We start from the raw sequence: 18,961 nt of genomic DNA, 5'->3' as shown, positions 1-18,961 counted from the left end.
CTTTTCCAAAAACCCTGATGTCTTGTTAGGAAGATGATTCACCCAAATTTCTTATCAATCAATCAACGAACATTTATTAAGTGCCCTACACTGCCTATTCTTTGCAAAGTACTGGAAGCAATCTTCCATTCTACGCCCCCATTCTTGACCACAAATGCCCTATCTTCTCTGTATTTGTCTATCAACAAACGTTTATTATGTGCCTAAGCATGCCAGATTGCTAAACACTGGAAATGCAAAGAAATATAAAAGACAATGTCTAACAACTATGTACAAACAAGCTATATATGCAGGATAACTTGAGGATGACCAATACAAGGAAGGCATAGCTCCAACCTCCAGGCACAGGTTGGAGGAACCATTTCTCAGGGCTGTTGCAGAGGAAATTTCTACTCAGATACAAGTTAGACCAGATAGGGGTCTGGAGTGCCTCCTAACTCTGATTTTCTGTGATTTTCTGAAATCATTATACCCTCCAGAAGACTTCCATTTTAGAAAGGGAGACCAAACTCATACTCAGGGGGAAAAAAGCATTGCGATTCTAGTTTATTTGTGTCTAGGGGCAAGTAAGGGTTGAAGAGAGTAGGTCTTATGGGAGCTCTGAGGTAGAAGAGACCCAAGTGAAACACTTTAGAGGACTCTTGAAAGAAGTTTGTACGGTTGGAGACTTAAGCAGTAGAGAATCAAAGAATGAACTTTTGGGGAATTAGGGGGAAGGGATTGATAATGAGGAGTCTGGCATGACTTGAAATAAAGGGTTCAAGAGAGGAGTCATGTGCTATAAGGAAATTGGAGCCTGGGGGTACCAGGAGGGTGCTGGAGTCAGCCAGTTGTTAAATTTTCAATGTGAACATGTATTTACATCTTAGAAATGAACAGGGGCAGCTAGGTGGCACAGTGGATAAAGCACCAACCCTGGAGTCAGGAGTACCTGGGTTCAAATCCGGTCTCAGACACTTAATAATTAATTACCTAGTTGTGTGGCCTTGAGCAAGCCACTTAACCCCATCTGCCTTGCAAAAACCTAAAAAAAAAATGAACAAACTACAAATCAGGGCTTGATTTATTCCTTTGTTGACTGTGCTGACTTAATAATGTGACAGAGAAGATGTCAATGATGCAGATTAAACTTACAAGTATGACCTGTGGATTTTTTCTGAGAGTTATTAAACATTTACCAGCACATCCCTGATGGTACCTTGAATACCAGACTGAGCCCTGGGATGGGGAGATGGAAAGAGGGACAAAGGGAAGTCTTTGAAAAATATGAAATCATAAGGGGCTGACAGCTATAATGCAGAGTCTTGTTTGTTAAAGATAGTTACCCCACAAAATCAAAAAATGAAAACCTCCATAAAACAAATGGTAAACAGTGATAGACAATGTTATAGAATACTTTCAAATTTTCAAAGAAATTTCCATGTATTCTATTACTTGAAAGTATCCTAGTGGGATGTATTGAACACACTAGACAGAGAAGGACATTAAGTTCAAAAGATCCAATTAAAAAGCTGTTGCAATAGCCCAGCTGCCCTCAGAGAACGTGACCATACTCATGTCAACCAGGCTTCCAGGTCTGTCTATCTAATTATGGGCAGCTAGGTCGTACAGTGTATAGATCATCCATCCTAGAGTAAGGAGCACTCATTTTTCTGAGTTCAAATCCAGCCTCAGACACTTGCTAGCTGTGTGACCCTGGACAAGTCATTTGCCTCAGTTTCTTAATCCATAAAATGAATAGGAGAAGGAAATGGCAAACCACTCCAGTGCCTTTGCCAAAAAAAACCCAATGAGGGGCGGCTAGGTGGCATAGTGGATAAAGCACCGGCCTTGGAGTCAGAAGTACCTGGTTTCAAATCCGATCTCAGACACTTAATACCTAGCTGTGTGGCCTTGGGCATGCCACTTAACCCTATTTGCCTTGCAAAAACCTGAAAAAAAAATAGAAAAACCGAATGGGGTCTCAAAGAGTCAGAAATGACTGAAAATGACTGAACAATAAAGGGCAGATGGTTCCTCTTTGGATCTTTTCCCAGGCTCTGTATAAAAGAGGCAGGCTAGAGAGAGAAAAGGATACAGAAAAGACTGATCCAGTCAAGTGATCTTGAGCAGATCAGCTTTCCCATTTCATTCGATTCACCACATTTCCTCATCCTTGGACCTCAGTTTCCTCATCTCTTAAATGAAAGTGAAGAACTAAATTATATCTAAAGTCTCTTCCAAGCCCTTTGGTCCTGTGGAAGGTGACCACAGTGTTGTATAATGAACAGATAGAGTACTGAATCTGGAGTCTGACTGACTGAGGCTTCAATCCTATCTCTGGCATTCAGTTAGCTAGGCAACTGTGGACGAAGTCCACCTTTGACCTCTCTTCCTCTCTGAGTCTTGGGCAGCAAGACTACAATCAATGAATCAGTCAACAAGTATTTAATAAGATTATAGACTTCACATTGAGTATTTTTACAACAATTAAATCATAGGTCTTTGATACGTTGGCATATTCTGGAAAGATTTCATGGGAGATCTATTTGGACCCAGAAAGAGACAATGCTTGGGAGATGGGCAGGAGTCAGTGTTCTCCTAGAGTTCCTCATGTCCATCACATAATATCAGATCTGGAAGGGAATATAGGTATTTGTCCAAACTATCCATTTTGTAGTTAAAGGAATTTGAAACCCAGAGAGGTTAAGTGATTTTCCCAAATCACAAACTTAGACTCTCCTAAGCATCAAACTCGGGATTTGAACTTAGATCTTCCTTCTCCTAAGAACAACATTTTTTCTATTATACTAAATTGAAATCAGACTCCTGCTACTCTCTTTCCTAGAGGAAAAGATTTTCAAGGCTGCCCTGTCACCATCCCCTACGCCCTCTTCCCTCAGCTACAGAGATCTCTGAAATCCCATGCCTTCTGTTTTCTCTCTCCCACAGGTGAACTTTATTCTTTTTATCAATATAATCAGAGTGCTGGCTACTAAACTCCGGGAGACCAATGCAGGGAGATGTGACACAAGGCAACAGTACAGGTGAGCCTCCTCCTTTGCCTCATATTTCAGCTCCCCATTCAGAGGTTCAGTCCTTCATTCACTAAATTACAAACTTCCTGAAGGAGAATGCACTTGAAAAGGGTCTTGAAAGATAAGCCAAGTTTCAGATGGAGAGGGAGGAAGGGTTGGTCTTGACTTTGACCTCTGCCCCCTCTTGTAGAAAGCTGCTCAAGTCCACACTAGTGCTCATGCCGCTGTTTGGGGTGCACTACATCGTCTTCATGGCCATGCCGTACACAGAAGTATCAGGGATTCTTTGGCAAGTCCAAATGCACTATGAAATGCTCTTCAATTCATTCCAGGTAGGTGTGGCCTTCAGGCCCTTGAGCATTGCAGATCACTGACCTCTTGTGGGATTGAGGTGGGCTGGTAAATATTTAACAATTATCTCTCTGTAAATCTATAGCTGAAATATTTTCTCGATTCCTTAAGTCCAGGCAATCAACAAAACAGTAAATCAAACCCTGTTTTGTAGCATTTGCCAATCTCCTAAATGTAAATTCTTACAGCAAAAATTTAACAGTGGATTCTAACCCACCCCTGCATGCACATGCAGCCAGAACTTTCACTTTGCCATTCTTGTTTCTATAAATCCTCCTCCCCCTTATAGCAGAAATGTCATCAAGTAGGGCCTGAGGTCTACTACAGACTGAACTGAGGGATCAAGGGAAATCTGGGGTGATAGGTTACCCACGACCTCCACACCTCCCATGCTACCCTCCTTTCTTCTATAAGAGGGAACAGAGGTAAAAACAGTAGTAAATAGCTTTTCATATTAGCCATAGAAAGGGAATCTAATGAGGAAACTGATAGACCTAAGTCTATAAATGGTCCATAGCCAGGTTAGGACTAGCAATTGCAGGGTGGGAAGAAGTGGTGGTGAAGTGTGTTAGACTTTCTCAGTCACAAAATATTCAATAATTCATTACCTTCTTACTCTGTTCAAGGCAACTTGCTAAGCCTTTGGGACACAAAAAGAAATTAAATTTAAATTGCCCTCAAGGAATTTACATTCCATTTGGGAGATCTTCAGAGATCTTGTGTAGAGACTGTCCCCTGAGCTGAGACCTAAAGGGGTTAGAGATTTTAAGAGAGGAGATGAGGAAGGAGAACATTCCAGGCACAGGGGTAGAGGGGAGGAGCCAGCCAGTGCAAAAACACAAAAAGGAACTTATTTGAAACTCAAGCTGGACAAATATTCCAGGGGGAATCATTATTCTATCTAAGCCTGAAAAGGAATCAGATTGTAAATTTTCAATGGCAGGGTGATAAGGATGTTGTATTTTATCCTCAAGGCAATAAAGAGCCACTAAAATCTTTTTTTGAGCAGGAAAATGGTAAGATGGTCAGGAGTATGCTTAGGGAGATGATTTTACGTGGAGGATGGAATGGAGAGGGGAACAAAGCAGAATGGGAGACCAGTTGGACCAGGTGATGAAGGCTTACTTAACAAGAGTTGGGACTTTTGTGAGTGGAAAGGGGAAAAAAAAACAGATATGGGAATGTTGTGGAAATAGAATCAACAGGGCTTGGTAAATGGCTGGACATGTAGGGAAAGGAGATTGAAGAGCTGAAAACAACTCCAGAGTTACAAACCTAGGTGACTGGAAGGGTGGTGGTGAACTTGGCAGTGATACAAGCTAACCTCTCTGCCTAGATAAGAAACTGGACTTGTGGCTGGGGAAACACACCTCCTCAAGCAAAAGAATTAAGTTAGGACAAGTCGACAAACATTTATTATACACTTACTTTACACTGTGTCTTGTTTCTAAGCCCTGGGGTTATGAAGAAAGGCAAAAACCAGTTTCTGCTCTCAAAGAAGCTCTTGGTCCAATGAGGGAGACCACATGAAAGCAACTATATACAAACAAGATCTATTCATGATTAATTGAGGATAATCACAGAGGGAAGGCACTAGAATTAAGGGGGATTGGGAAAGGCTTCTTGCAAAAGGTCATTTTTAGCTGGGATTTGAAGGAAACCAGAATTCAGAAATGAGGAGAGAGAGCATTCTAGGCACTGAGACAGTTGGTAAAATATCCAGAGACGGCAGTTGGAATAGCTTGTGCCAAAACTGGCAAAAGAAGGTTGTGTCATTGGATTGCAGAATGGGAATAAGATAGAAGACTGGAAAGGAAGAAAGGACACATTTACAAAGGATTTGTATCAAGGCAATAAAGAACCATTAAAGCATTTTTTTGAGTGGGGAAGTGGGGAAGATGGTCAGATATGTGCTTTAGGAAGATGATCTTACATGGAGGGTGATTGGAGAGAGGATGATTTTATAGTTGATCCTGGAAGTGCTAAGGAACCTTTGGACTTTACTGAATGGGGCCATGGAGTAATGTGATCAGACCTATACTTTATGACAGTCATTTCTACAGAGTAAGGGAGGATGAACTGGAGTGGGAAGAGACTGGCACTTGAGCTGTGTCCAGTGTGTACCTAGACCCACCCTGCCAGCATGGAGTTGTCCCAGGATGCTGCATCTTGCATAACCCTAAAAAGAAAAAGTCACTGACTCCCTTCTCTTCTGCAATAGCAAAGCTGAGTCCATGACAAGCACCAAGAGCCCATCAATGATTCCTAGAGTCAGCAAAACTAGTTGTTGTCAGCTGAAATTTGCAAACCATATCCATCATTTTAAAGTGATTTGCACCCATAAAAATGTCCATCCAACCAGCCCCATCCCCATCTCCAGCTTTCACAATCTTATAAGGAAACAACATAAATTTACTCCTGGTGGTCAAGACATGTCATTTCATTTTCAGAGGGGAAAGGGGAACAATAATTGGGAATAACTCTAACCCAATATATCAAATGAAATTTGTTAATTATCTTGTAAAATGACAATAAAGACATCTGTCCTGTTCTATCAGAGACAAGGAGAGTATTTTCTACTGCTCACTTGGTAATACTTGAGATCCTAACCCAGAATGAAAAGGGAAGGGGATGCAAAAATAAAACGGACTTTTTACCCCTTCCTTTCTCCAAGCTGACATTAAACCTGGAAAGGATGATCTGGACATGAGGCTTCAACTGTCAGCACAGCAGGAAGGTCTTCCTGGAAGTAGAAGGCTTTGATAGGGTTCGGAAAACTATTCAAAACATCCTTAACCTTCCTGCCTTGTCTCTCTTTCCCCAGGGATTTTTCGTTGCCATAATATACTGTTTCTGCAATGGAGAGGTGAGTGTCACTCCTGCCCCATCCCTGAGAACATGCCTTCTGCATGGACAGGTGAAATAGTGACGAAATGAGATTATGGAACCATGTCCCCTGCTCTCAGGGAGCTTAGAGACTGGTTAGGGACAAGAAAGAAATAAACATTTATTAATCACCTACCATAAAGTACCATGCTAAATACTCTAATAATATTTCATTTGGTTCTCCCAACAGTCTGAGAGGCATATGCTATTATTATTCCTATTTTACATTTGAGGAACCTGAGGAGGTCAGCAATTAAGTAACTTGCCCAGAGTCACAAAACTACTAAGTGATTTAGGACAGAACTCTAGTCTTCTGACTCCAGACAGAACCACCTAGCTGCAAATCAGAGGTCCAACAAGACACCCAATTTTAAACTTAATAGGGTGACTTAAAAAATCCTTTGACCCTCACTGCTACATTACGGAATAGGAAGAGTGGATATTGCTAACCTCATGAGATATTACTATCAGCTAGTCCAACCAGCTAGTGAGAGTATGAGCAGAATTCAGATTCAGGCCTCTCCTGACTCCCAGGCCAACTTCTTTTCATACACTGAGAATGGAAGGTCCCTGAGGCTGAGCCTTCTGTCTCTCATCTCCTCCCCAACAAGGTACAAGCAGAGATCAAGAAGTCGTGGAGCCGATGGACCCTTGCCTTGGACTTCAAGAGGAAGGCCCGGAGTGGCAGCAGCACCTATAGCTATGGCCCCATGGTGTCACACACAAGTGTCACAAATGTGGGACCCCGAGGGGGGCTGGCCTTGTCCCTCAGCCCTCGACTAGCTCCTGGGACTGGAACCAGTGCCAATGGCCACCACCAATTGCCCGGCTATGTGAAGCATGGCTCCATATCTGAGAACTCATTGCCTTCATCTGGCCCAGAGCCTGGCACCAAGGATGACGGGTATCTCAATGGCTCTGGAATCTATGAGCCAATGGTTGGAGAACAGCCCCCTCCACTCTTGGAGGAAGAGAAGGAAACAGTCATGTGACCTACATCCCCCACCTATCTAGGGGGCAGAGACCCTGGGCTCAAGCCTGAACTCTGTGGCCTGCTCCCACCCTTGTACTCAGGCCAGGTCCCCCCCAGGGGCCCTGGGGATCCCCACATTCCCAAGTGCAAGCCAAATCAGAGGTCCCTCTGACTGAGCCTGGAGTTATAGAGATGCTCCCAGGTCTGGTCAGTACACAGGCATAAGGGACCTTGGCTGCCTTCTCAGGACCAGGAGCAGAACTGGGGCCACCCAGGGGATGGACAGACATTCCATTGAGGGAGGGGAAGCTGTGGAGGTCAGGGAGAAAAAAAAATACCAAGAAGAAAAAAAAAGAAAAAAAAGGAAAGAAAGGAAAAGAAAAAGGATTGGAGTGGCTATGTTTGTTTTGAGCTAAGTGATGGGGGGAGGGAGCATCTTGTGGATGGATCTCATGTCACCCAAGCCAGGATACAGTAGGGGAAGAAAACCATTAGGGGAGGGCTGGAAGAAATCCTCAGGGGTAACTTCTTGATCATTGAGGACAGAAGTTGAAGAGAAAGGTCTAATCACCAAAAATATCAACCTTTAGGTCCCTAAACCTATCTGGGAGACCCTGAGGGAGAGGACCCAGAGAAAAAGACCCTCTGTTCCAGAGGGAAGTTCACAATAATTGCCAATACACAAAAGATATTGATTCCTTAGACAATGTCCAACATGTCCTCACATTTGCATCTTTCATGAACTCAGGGATGGCAGAGCCCATTTTATATTTATGGAATTCAATTTGATAAAAGTGTATTAAAAGCCTACCATGAGTAAGGCACTGGAGACACAAAAATACTGATAAGTACACATTTCTAGAGCATGATAACATTTACAGAGCTTTTCCCTCATAACTACCCTGTGGAACTTTCGTAGCTTTATTTTATGGTTAAGGAAATTAAGGTTCAGATTGACTCACTCACCAGCATTGTGCAGACAATAAGACAATAAGAGGAGGGGACTGGGTACCTAACTTTCCTAATTTCAAGCCTCATGCACATTCTTCCCCTTGCTACTTTTATTCTCAAAGTCAGGAGAGGCGTGTATACAAATAACTCTATTAAGAGAAGAGATCAAGCAATAAGTCCACATATTGTGACAAAAAAAAAAAAATTGGTGAGTTGGAAATTACTTCCTGCTGGGGAGTAACCAGAGAAATTTCCATGGGGGAAAGGGCACTTGAACTAGACCGGGAAGGAAGGACTCTCAGTTAATCAAGATATCAGGGAAAGGTGGGGAATCACATGGGAAAGGAAGAAATCACATGAGCAAAGATGTGAAGTTGGGACAGGGTAGGATGAGAACAACAGGTGGTTTTGTTTGACTAGAAATCAGATTCTGCAGGGCTCTAAGCAGCTTACATTTTGTTCAGTTAGCAAGGCAGACCCACTAAAGTTTTCTGAGTAGAAAAGTTACATGATCTTAAGTGATAGTAAAAATATGTATACAAAGTATGTGTACAAAAAGGGGAGAAACGGGTAGTAAAGGGGGCTATTACAATAGTCTAAGCAAGAAAAGCTGAAGGTCTGGGTTAGGAAATGGAGGGCAGGGGCTGGAACAGAGAGACATTATGGAGGTAGTAGGGTTGGACAACTCGCTGCCTTGGCTGTATCATGTCTATTTCAGTCCTCATCCCAACCATTGATTAAGCATTGATACCCTAGTTTGGGTACCCTGGACAGCTCCTTAGGGTTGTCAACTAGAAGTTATGGTAAAGACATCATCAAAGAGGCCTGGAAGAGGAGATGAGGATGAGGATGATGATAATAGTAGTAGTGGTGGTGGTAGTAGTAACTATAGTTATGGATCAGTCCTTATGCTGAGTGATTTACAAATAATGCCCTTCCAGGTAGGTCCTGCTATTATTTTCATTATATAGCTGAGGAATCTGAGGCAAGTAGAGATTAAGAGGTTAAGTGATGTGCCCAAAGTCACACAACTACAAACTGTCTGAGGCTAGATTTTAACTTGGGTCTTTCCTGACTCTATCTCCAGCATTCTATCCACTACTCTGAATAACACAAAAATGGGTGAAGAACTCTGTTCCAAAAAAGTTACTGACATCTAAAGTTGGATGGAGAATCTGATTAGAACTTCCAGGCCTAGAATCCAAGTCTTCTGACTGCAGTTAAGTTCACCAAACACTTATTAAACCTCTATTACATTTCAGGCTCTTTGATAGGCATTGGAGATACAAGAATGAAAACCATATATATAAAGCACATACTAGGCACTTAATAAAATCTTGTTCCCTTCTTTTTCCCCCTTTCCCTCCAAGAATATTGTAATTTTCCAGGGAATTCAAACCACAACATAAATAAGTGTGCTTAGGTAGAATGTGATGGGAATTATGAAGAGAACCAGACAATGGGTTCTAAGACCACTGGAGGGAGAGAGAGAGAGAGAGAGAGAGAGAGAGAGAGAGAGAGAGAGAGAGAGAGAGCAGTTTTAACTGAGGATGAGGAAACACAGAAATCAAGGAAAGTTTCAGGAAGGAAATAGAACCTGAGCTGAGCAGTGGAGAGAGAGAGAGAGAGAGAGAGAGAGAGATTAACAAGCAGGAAAAAAAGTGTGCTTTCATATATTGTGTTTGCAGGAGAGGGGAAATGAACAATATTTGTCCAGTTTGACCAGAATATAGAATACCTACAAGGTGGTGAGAAAAGGAAGAATGAGGGGTGGCTAGGTGGCATAGTGGATAAAGCACCGGCCCTGGAGTTAGGAGTACCTGGGTTCAAATCTGGTCTCAGACACTTACTAATTACCTAGCTGTGTGGCCTTGGGCAAGCTACTTAACCTCATTTGCCTTACCAAAAAAACCTTAAAAAAAAGGAAGAATGGGAAATAAGTTTGGAAAGGCCTTAAATGAAGGAGACCAGTTAAAAGACTGAACTACAAAAAATGACCATGGCAGAAGAGAAGACCAAGCAGATACAAAAGTGACTGTGGAGGCTAAGTCCACAGGAACTGGCAGGCTATAATTTCTCTCAGTACTTCTTACCCCTAAAAAACTAAAACTTGCCACCTACCTCTTGAATGGCCTCTCTTCCAGTCTTCTCTAATTCTATCTTTTCTGCCTCCTCCTCAACCACTCTGTTCATAGCAAGTCACCCTGAACCAAAACCCCAAAGCGTAATTAAAGTGAAATCATTCTGGATCATGAAAGGTCAAAAGACCTAGGTTCAAATTCTGTCCAGGTCGACTAAAAGTTTGTTCTAGCTTTAAGTTTACTCCATGATCTTGGAGCCCCCTGAGCTATGGAATAAAAGCAAATGAGGAAACAGATTCAAAGAGGGGCATTTCTAGATGTCACACAGACAAGGAGTCCCATAAGTACCAGGTGGCACAGTGGATAGAGTGACAGGTTTGGAGTTAGAAAGCCCTGAGTTCAAATTCTGCCTTATTAGATGTGTGACCCTGAGCATGTCAGTTAACCCTAATCCTTTTTAATCAACACTAGGACAGATACCTTCTAATTTCAAGAATGAAGGGACAATACTCTCCAGAAAGATTAACTGCCATCTATTAATTCATATATGTCAGTGTTGTTAAAGCCTCTCATGTCTCTATTCAGAGTTCAGAGAATCTCTGTGACACAGGTTCACCCACAAACCCACTTTCTATATTCATCTACAATTCCCTACCAGGTCTGCCCTGATATCTGCCTCCATTCAAGACAAAACTATTGTTCTCATGTCCCCTCTCCTTAGGGGCCAAGATTCTCTATCCCAGGTCAGAGCTTCACTCTCTTCAATCAAATGAATGCCCAACTGAATGGAGTCTGCCCACAGAACTTTTCTGAATTATACTCCTTTCCTGGACCCTGAGATCCCCATTAAAAGTGGCCTTTTAAAACAAAGGATGCTCTTAACTTAAATCTTGTCAATCTAAACAACTAGGTGGCATAGGAGAAAAAGCATTAGGCCTAGAGTAAGGAAGACCTGAGTTCAAATCCCTCCTCAGGCACTATTTTGCTGTATGACCTTCAGTTAGTCACTTAACTTTTGCCTGCTTCAGTTACTTTAATTGTGAAATGGAGATAATAACTTACCTTGCAGAGAGGTCATGAAGATCAAATGGAATAATATTGTAAAGCACTAAGTACAGTGCCTGATGAAGAGCAGGTGTTATAGAAATTCTTATTCCTTTCCTCAGTTCACCCACCATGAATTAGGGCCTTTTCTGTGTTGGTCCCTGGACTAAAGGAAAAACAGCCCTGGTTTGCATGGACCTTCATTCCACTTACATTTAGATAAGTAAATAAGTATCATCTGGGGAGAGAGAAAAGAAAGAGAAGGAGAGGGAGAGAGGGAGGAGAGGGGGAAAGAGAAAGAGGAGAGTTAGAGTAGGAAGAAAAAGAGAGGGGAGAGAGAGAGAGACAGAGAAAGAAGAGAGAGGCAGAGGGAGGAGAAAGAGAAAGGGGAGAGGAGAGGGAAAGAAGGGGGCAGAGGAGAGAGACAGAAAGAGGGAGGAGAGAGGGGGGAGACAGGAGAGTGAAACGGAAGGAGAGACAGAAAAGGAAAGAAAAAGAAAGATGGAAAGAGGGGGTGTGGGGAAGGAGAGAAGGGAAGAGGGGGAAGAGAGAGAAAGAAAGACAGAAAGAGAGGGAGAGAAGAAGAGAAGAGAGAGTCAAAGAGAGGGAGAGTAGAAAAAGATAGCATAAGAACCTAGGAATATCAAGAAAAGATCCTTTTAAGAGGAAGCATTTGAGGTGAGCCTCAAGGGAAACTAAGGTTCCTAGCAGAAGTGAAAAAGGGAGCACATTCCAGACATGGGGGATAATTTGTGCATGGAGGCACACATGTTGGAATGCAACATTCAAGGGACAGCAAATAGTCCAGAACCTGAGAATGTAGGAAGGGGAGTAATGGAATCACAACATTCTGGAACTGAAAGATTATGTGATTCTGGTCAAGTCAGTTCTCCTTTCTGAGCCTCAGTTTCCTGCTCTGTAAAATGGAGACAACATTTCTTACACTGACTATCACAGAGTTGTGAGAAAAGTGCTTTGTAAACCTTAAAGCATTTAGACATATCATCTTGTCCAGTTTTACATACCATGGAGATCTTCATGGAATGGAGATAGGGATCATCTCCAATGGGGATCATCCATTCTCTGCCTGTCACTTCTAGGGACAGGTTTGGTATAGCACAGTTCTCTTTGGGACTGGATGTTGACCAACATAGAACAGGTAGAGGAAAGGACATGACCAGGAAATAGGGACAATGGCAAATGACTGGAGCGGGAACATCAGGGTTAGGGGAAAAAATCTTACACCTCCAACTTAGAAAGAGATCAACAACACATTAATTGCAAGAGGATCCTGTGGTAACTGCAGTCCAAGGAAGGATTAAGAATAGATTGGCTTTTACCCCCATTTAATGTATTACATCCCCACAAGCACAAAAGCCAGCAGTCCTGAAGGAGGAAGGGGGAAGTTTCTGCCTCATGGCCCAAGTGAGCTCTCATCATTGAGTTCATAGAAGTTCAGACTGGGAGGAACCTTGAAGTTCCTCTAGTCCAACCTCTTTGTTTTATGTTTGAAGTCAAGAGAAAGGAAGCTATTGCTCCCCAAGGAGGGGGGGATCTTGTCTCCTGCTCCAGCATTCCTTCCACTTAACCATGATGCTGCCTCAGATGGTCACCTTTAAAGACTCAGGGAATTTGACTTTGAAAGGAGGGCCCAAATGCTGATCATAGGGAGTTAAGCCCCCAGGGTGGATTCAAAGTGGGAGGCACCAGGAGGAATTGATGGATGACCAGAGAGAGAGAATGTCCCTTAAGAGACTGTTAAGGGGACAATAGCAACAGCAGAACTCCAATCAGAATCTCCTTGAGGCAAGGAAGGCTCCAATACTTCATCTTGTCTCTTCCATGATACCCAAAACAAGACTTTTCATGATATTTGAATGTATGCATAAATGTATGTATAGGTGTGTTTGTGTGTATTGTGAGAGGACCCCCTTGTGTTTTAGAAGACACAACTGTTTCTATTAGATGAGTTTGTATGATCTTTCTCCTGGGAGGCAAAGGCATGGACAAAAAGGTCAAATGACCCCTGAGCTTAGAAAGTACATGTTCCAAGGGTGGGCTCCAAAACCCCTATCTTGCAGTTGCTCTATGGGCCACTATGACCCCTGGCCCCTTTCCTTCTACCTCCCATTGATATGCTATAATTCTTTTTCCAATGTTAATCATACACCCTTACCCCAAGCACTGGGACTGGGAAGAGAGGAGAGTTTGCTTTCTAACTCTCACTTCCCAGGCTCCCAACACTGTTCTTCTGGTCATTCAAGGGACTGTGACCATAGTAACCATTGTAAATCAAAGGCTACTACCTAATAGAACATCCCTCTGGGACATTCAATCTCCTTCCCCTAGCACCTAACCTACACACAGCACTTCACACCTATTTACAAGGCCATATATGGCTCATTAGAAAGTCAGAGGATAGGGGTGCCTAAGTAGAACAGTGGACAGAGTACTGGCCCTGGAGTCAGGAGGACCTGAGTTCAATTCCGACCTCAGATATTTAATAATTACCTGGCTGTGTGGCCTTGGGCAAGTCACTTAATCCCATTGCCTTGCAAAAAGAAAAAAAGAAAATCAGAGGATAGTGTCATTCATGATTTCTTCTCCCAAAGGTCTGATCCAACAGGTTCATCATGGAAAGAGTACTTACCAGTGTCAGGAGACAGGGATATAAAATAATAAAGATAATCATGATAGCAACAATAATAGCTGCTAAGGTGTATTTGCTAAGGACTTTTCTCAGGTAGTAAAAGGACTGTTAACCCCATTGTCCTGAAGTCCTCAGATTCCTAAGTGAGGCAAGGAATGGTGCTGTGGAAACAAATCCTAGCTCTGCTACTTACTGGATGTGTGATAATTATAGTAGTAATGATGGTAGCAATATCAGTGGTAGTGATGAAGATTATCATGATGATTTGGTATTGGTGGCAATGATGAAGTTGGTGCTGATGGAGATGGAAAGATAGAGTTGTGACGATGGAGATGAGTGAAAGGAATGATTATATATGCTTAGGATGGTAATGGTACTATTGACCAAAATGGTGAATGACCATATGGTGGTAATTATGACAATGATAATGACTCGAACAAACAATCCTATTGTCCTCCACCCCTTTGGTCCTTGACTCTTTGGGGCTGGGGACAAAGACAAATAGTATTCTTTTTCCTGCTCACACATCCCTATGTCCCTGAACCTTTCATCTGTGGTCTTTCAATTCCAGATGCTGCCTGTCCTCATCCTTGCCTCCCCCCAATCCAGCCAGGCCTGTCCCCTTTAGGAAGGTAAACAGGGAGCTCTGGCTATTGCCCCAGTTGCTTTAGCAGAACAGCTGAATCAAAAGGCTCTTTTTCTCAGATCTCATGCATGAATGCAGTGGGTAAATGGGGAACACCAGGATCACCACAGGAGCATCAGAAAGTAGAATTAGATAAACCTGTGCTGGCTGTATAAACAAATACTGTCTCTTCCAAACCTGAACTTGCCGCTCCAGCCAGCTCCTCCCCTCTAGGTGCCCATATAGAAGGAATCCTCAGCAACCACTGGCCATAAGTCTGTGGGGTGGGGGGAGAGGGGGCTCAGGTAGGAGCCAAGAAGTCCCCTGGGGAAGCTTTTAATTAGCAGGAAGTTCTCATTAATGAGGCCACCACATCCCTATATGGCTGTTGGCTGGCGCCTGCCCCTGTCACTGACAGTGGGTGCTCTATACCCACTCTCACAAGGTGTGTATGGAGAGAGTTGGGAGAGAGAAGAAGTCTGAGTTTGAGAAAGAAGAGGACTCCACCTCTATTAAAAACTATCATGCTTCAGGGGACAGAGAGAGCAATTACACTTATAACATACAAACACATTTACACACATCACCCTTGCCCTGAAAAACTATGTGTGGTTGGTATGAAGAAGGGAACACTGTGAGAACAAATCCCTCAGTCACAGGCTTAAGTTCCCCTGGAACCAGTGGAACCCCCTTCCCACTCTTCAGCCCAATGAGAACTTCATGCTTCCTACCTATTCCCTTCCTACTCCTCACCATTCACACGCACACCTAATCTCTCCCCCTCTGATGTCGCCCAACTCTGCTTCTGTAAAACAGAGTCTAGTTATGGATTGTGCAGCCCCTATATACCCTCCCTTTTATCTCAGTCTATTCCCAACTTTTAACCTCACCCCCAAGGAGGACCAAGTGACTATTTGAGCTCTGCACTAGGGGATGCTTGCTGCTATTGTTTAGCCTTTTTTCAGTCATACCTAATTCATCATGATCCTATTTGGAGAGGGAGGGGTTTGGCAAAGATACTGAAACAGTTTGCCATTTCCTTCCTCCAGATGAGGAAAATGAGGTAAACAGAGTTAAATGATTTGTGGGGGGGGGGGGACGGCTAGGTGGCGCAGTGAATAGAGCACCAGCCTTGGAGTCAGGAGTACCTGGGTTCAAATCCGGTCTCAGACACTTAATAATTACCTAGCCATGGGGCTTCAGGCAAGCCACTTAACCCCATTGCCTTGAAAAATCTAAAATAAATAAATAAGCAAACAAATAAATAAATAAATAAATAAATGGTTTACCTAGGATCACACAGTTCATTAAATGTCTGAGGTCACATTTGAACTCAGGTCTTCCTGACTCTAGGTCATCTGCAGTAAAACATTTAATCATGGCACAAGTAAAATGAAAAAAATAACAAAAATTATGTTGGCCACATTCCTGAAGGACAGTTTCATCTCTTCATTGCATAATATAGTGGCCAAGTGGAAATCAGATTTTGCAAAGATAGATTGAAGTGGTGATATCTAGCCCATCCAAGAGAAGGAATAGGGAATACCTAGTATTACCTCTGAAGTATCATGTTTATATCTGGACGTTACAATTTAAGAGACATATTGGCAAGCTCTGGAGTGAGTCCAGAGGATGCTGACCAGTGTAGTGAGAAGACTAGAAATTATGCCCTAAAAGGATCAATTGAAGGAAAGGGGGCTCCTTAGCCTGAAAAAGTCTTAAAAGTCAAGGAGTTGGGGATGTTAAGAACAAGATAGATGAACTCAAATTCTTTAAAGGTTACATGTTATAGTTATTCTTCAAATTGACCTTAGCAGATTTAGGAGCAATAAGTAAAAGTGACAAAGAGTCAGATTTAAGTTAAAGGTAATGAGAAATTTCCTAACAACCAGAGCTTTCTGAGTAGAATGGGTTACCAAATGAAGTATCGAGTTTTCCATCACCAGAAGCCTTCAAGAAGAGATTGGCTATTATTGCTCAGTTTGGACCAAATAACTTCTGAGGCTCCTTCTAGATCTTAGATTGCATCATGCTGTGAATATTTGAATGGTTTCCATGTGGAAGAAGTATTAGAAGGAATTTAGTTTATTCTGTGTTTCATTCTATATAAATTTATTCTGTGTAGAACCTAAAAAACAGAGGGAAAAATGAGTACCCATGGGAAGAAATAAGAGGGAGACATATTTTAACTCAATATAAGGGAGTTCTTGTCAAGACTCTCCCACAACTGGCATTTAAATGAGAGATTTTCAAAAATAAAACATGTTTCTGATATTCTTTGACCCCTCTAAATTTGAAAAGAGAGACCTTCTGAAGTTAACAAACTTGTTTCTATTTGCTTGTTCACCATGCTAACAGACAAAGAATAGCAGTAGACTAGTAAAGCATTTAATCATGGCACAAGTAAATTGCAAAAATAACAAAAATTATATTGGCCACATTCCTGAAGGACAGTTTCATCTCTTCACCTGCTCCACTTTTCCTAGAGTAGTTTGAGATTCAAATTCCTACAAGATCCACAACTCTAATCTAGAAGGCAATATCCAAGAACCTGAATATGCCCCTGGACAAGACCCAGAGATGAAGACATCAGTTAAGAACCAAGTCTGGGCATCTTGGATTTCCTGCTCCCCTGTTGCCTTCATCACAGGCCTAGGTCTACAATCCACATTTCTCTACCTGCTCACAGTCATTACTCTCTACTCCATGTGATCTTGAACCCAGAGATATCTCCTTTAGTCCTCCAAAACCAACCAATTACATGTGCCTATAGGCATATGACCTTATAAGAAAGATTCTTTGTCCTCTTCCAATTATCATTCATTTTCTTGGTCCAGGAAATCTCAGAAATGTAGTCTTATCTTAACTGATATATCTGGGGGGGGTTTATTGTTGTTGTTTTTTTTATTTAAGGTAATGGGGTTAAGTGACTTGCCCAAGGTCACACAGCTAGGCACTTATTGAGTGTCTGAGGTCAAATTTGAACTCAGGTACTCCTGACTCCTGGGCTGGTGCTCTATCCACTGCACCACCTAGCTGCCCCTGATATATCTGTTTTATAAGAAAATACTTTACTGAAAGGATAGCTCTCCAAAAGGAGAAAATACTCTTTTGTAAGGTAGTAAATTTCCCTTTACAAGAAGTATTCAAGCAGCAAATGGATGGCCTCTCAAAGAATTCTTTAGAGAGGATTTTTGCATAGAATAAACTACTGGAAAAAACTATCCCTAAGATCTTTTCCAATTCTAAGCTATAACACAGTTTGAATCTGATGCAGTGGAGAGGGTAATAGATTTGGAATCAGAAGGTCTAAGTTCAAAGCCTAGCTCTGAGAGTTACTACTTGTATGACCTTGGATGAGTCACTTGTATTCTTTGGGATTCAGTAAAATGAAGGAGCTTGATTAAATTGACTCTAAATTGTGTACATAGATTATGACTCTACCATTCTAAATGCCTCTCACTTCAATTACAGAGGATAACTGTGGCATCATTGACAGCTTACTAAGTTCTAAGTGCTCCACAGCACTTGCTTCAGCCACTTCCATGATTGTTGAAATGAATTGTTCTCATCTACCCATTCCACCGAGAGAACTCAGCCCTTACTTAAAATGAACTCATGCTCAAGTCAAGACATCATCCATTCATGATGTCACTGGTCTTCTTGAAAAACAAAGGGCCAACAACAGCAATACTTCAACTATCTCACCAGTGACCCTCTCCTAGAGACAAAAGAGTGAAATATGACATCCCAAAGATAATACGCCCTTGGGGAAAAATTTGTAGAAGTCAAGGAATTTGTAGAAATAGAAGAAAAAGGAAATAAGCTGTGTTGTAAAAGTTAAACACATCATTGATGTAAGGACAAACTTAACAATCAGAATTGTCCAAGAAGAGAATGGACTGCCTCTAGCTTACAATGGATGTCTTCTTGTCAGGTATTATAGACAATAGATTCCTGTTCAGATTGGCATAGAATCATATGATTATCAAGGCTGACTCTGAGAGTCTGTGTTTCTATAATCATTTCTATAATCATAGACAGGGACTATGTGTTCTCTCCTTTTTCCTTTCCCATCCCCAAGTTCTTAGCATAAGCCTGGTCTGGGAGGCACTCAAAGAATTCTGTTTGTTTAGCTGACTGATGAATTGCAAATAAGTAAAGTTTATACAGGGGCCTGGAGATCCAAGGGAGGAACTAGAGGTAACATGGTGTAATGGAAAGAGACATGGACCGGAGGTCAGGAGAACTGAGTTTTAGTCCCAAATCTACCACCAACTGTGTAAATGAGAAAATAATTTAACCACTCTGGTCTTTGGTTCCTCCAGCTATAACAGGAAGGGGTTAGACTAGATGGCTTCTGAGATCCCTTTCAGCTCTGAC

At 42.2% G+C, this 18,961-nt stretch overlaps 1 protein-coding gene across 3 annotated transcripts in view; it reads left to right on the top strand.

The window, feature by feature from the left end:
• Window positions 1–7,614, top strand: part of PTH1R (parathyroid hormone 1 receptor) — a 62,479-nt gene extending 54,865 nt beyond the window's left edge. For all 3 annotated transcript variants that reach the window (XM_074197757.1, XM_074197756.1, XM_074197758.1), the window contains exons 11-14: window positions 2,932–3,026; window positions 3,208–3,349; window positions 6,193–6,234; window positions 6,866–7,614. In XM_074197757.1, coding sequence (XP_074053858.1) covers window positions 2,932–3,026; window positions 3,208–3,349; window positions 6,193–6,234; window positions 6,866–7,246 — 660 coding nt within the window. In that variant the 3' untranslated portion in view covers window positions 7,247–7,614. The remainder of the gene's footprint in view (window positions 1–2,931; window positions 3,027–3,207; window positions 3,350–6,192; window positions 6,235–6,865) is intronic.
• Window positions 7,615–18,961: the final 11,347 nt, after the last annotated feature.

Source organism: Macrotis lagotis, chromosome 8 (assembly GCF_037893015.1).
Source record: "Macrotis lagotis isolate mMagLag1 chromosome 8, bilby.v1.9.chrom.fasta, whole genome shotgun sequence".
In the NCBI taxonomy this organism is placed as follows: domain Eukaryota; kingdom Metazoa; phylum Chordata; class Mammalia; order Peramelemorphia; family Peramelidae; genus Macrotis; species Macrotis lagotis.
Note: the sequence above shows the minus strand (reverse complement) of the source record. Positions and strands in the feature narration are given on the sequence as shown.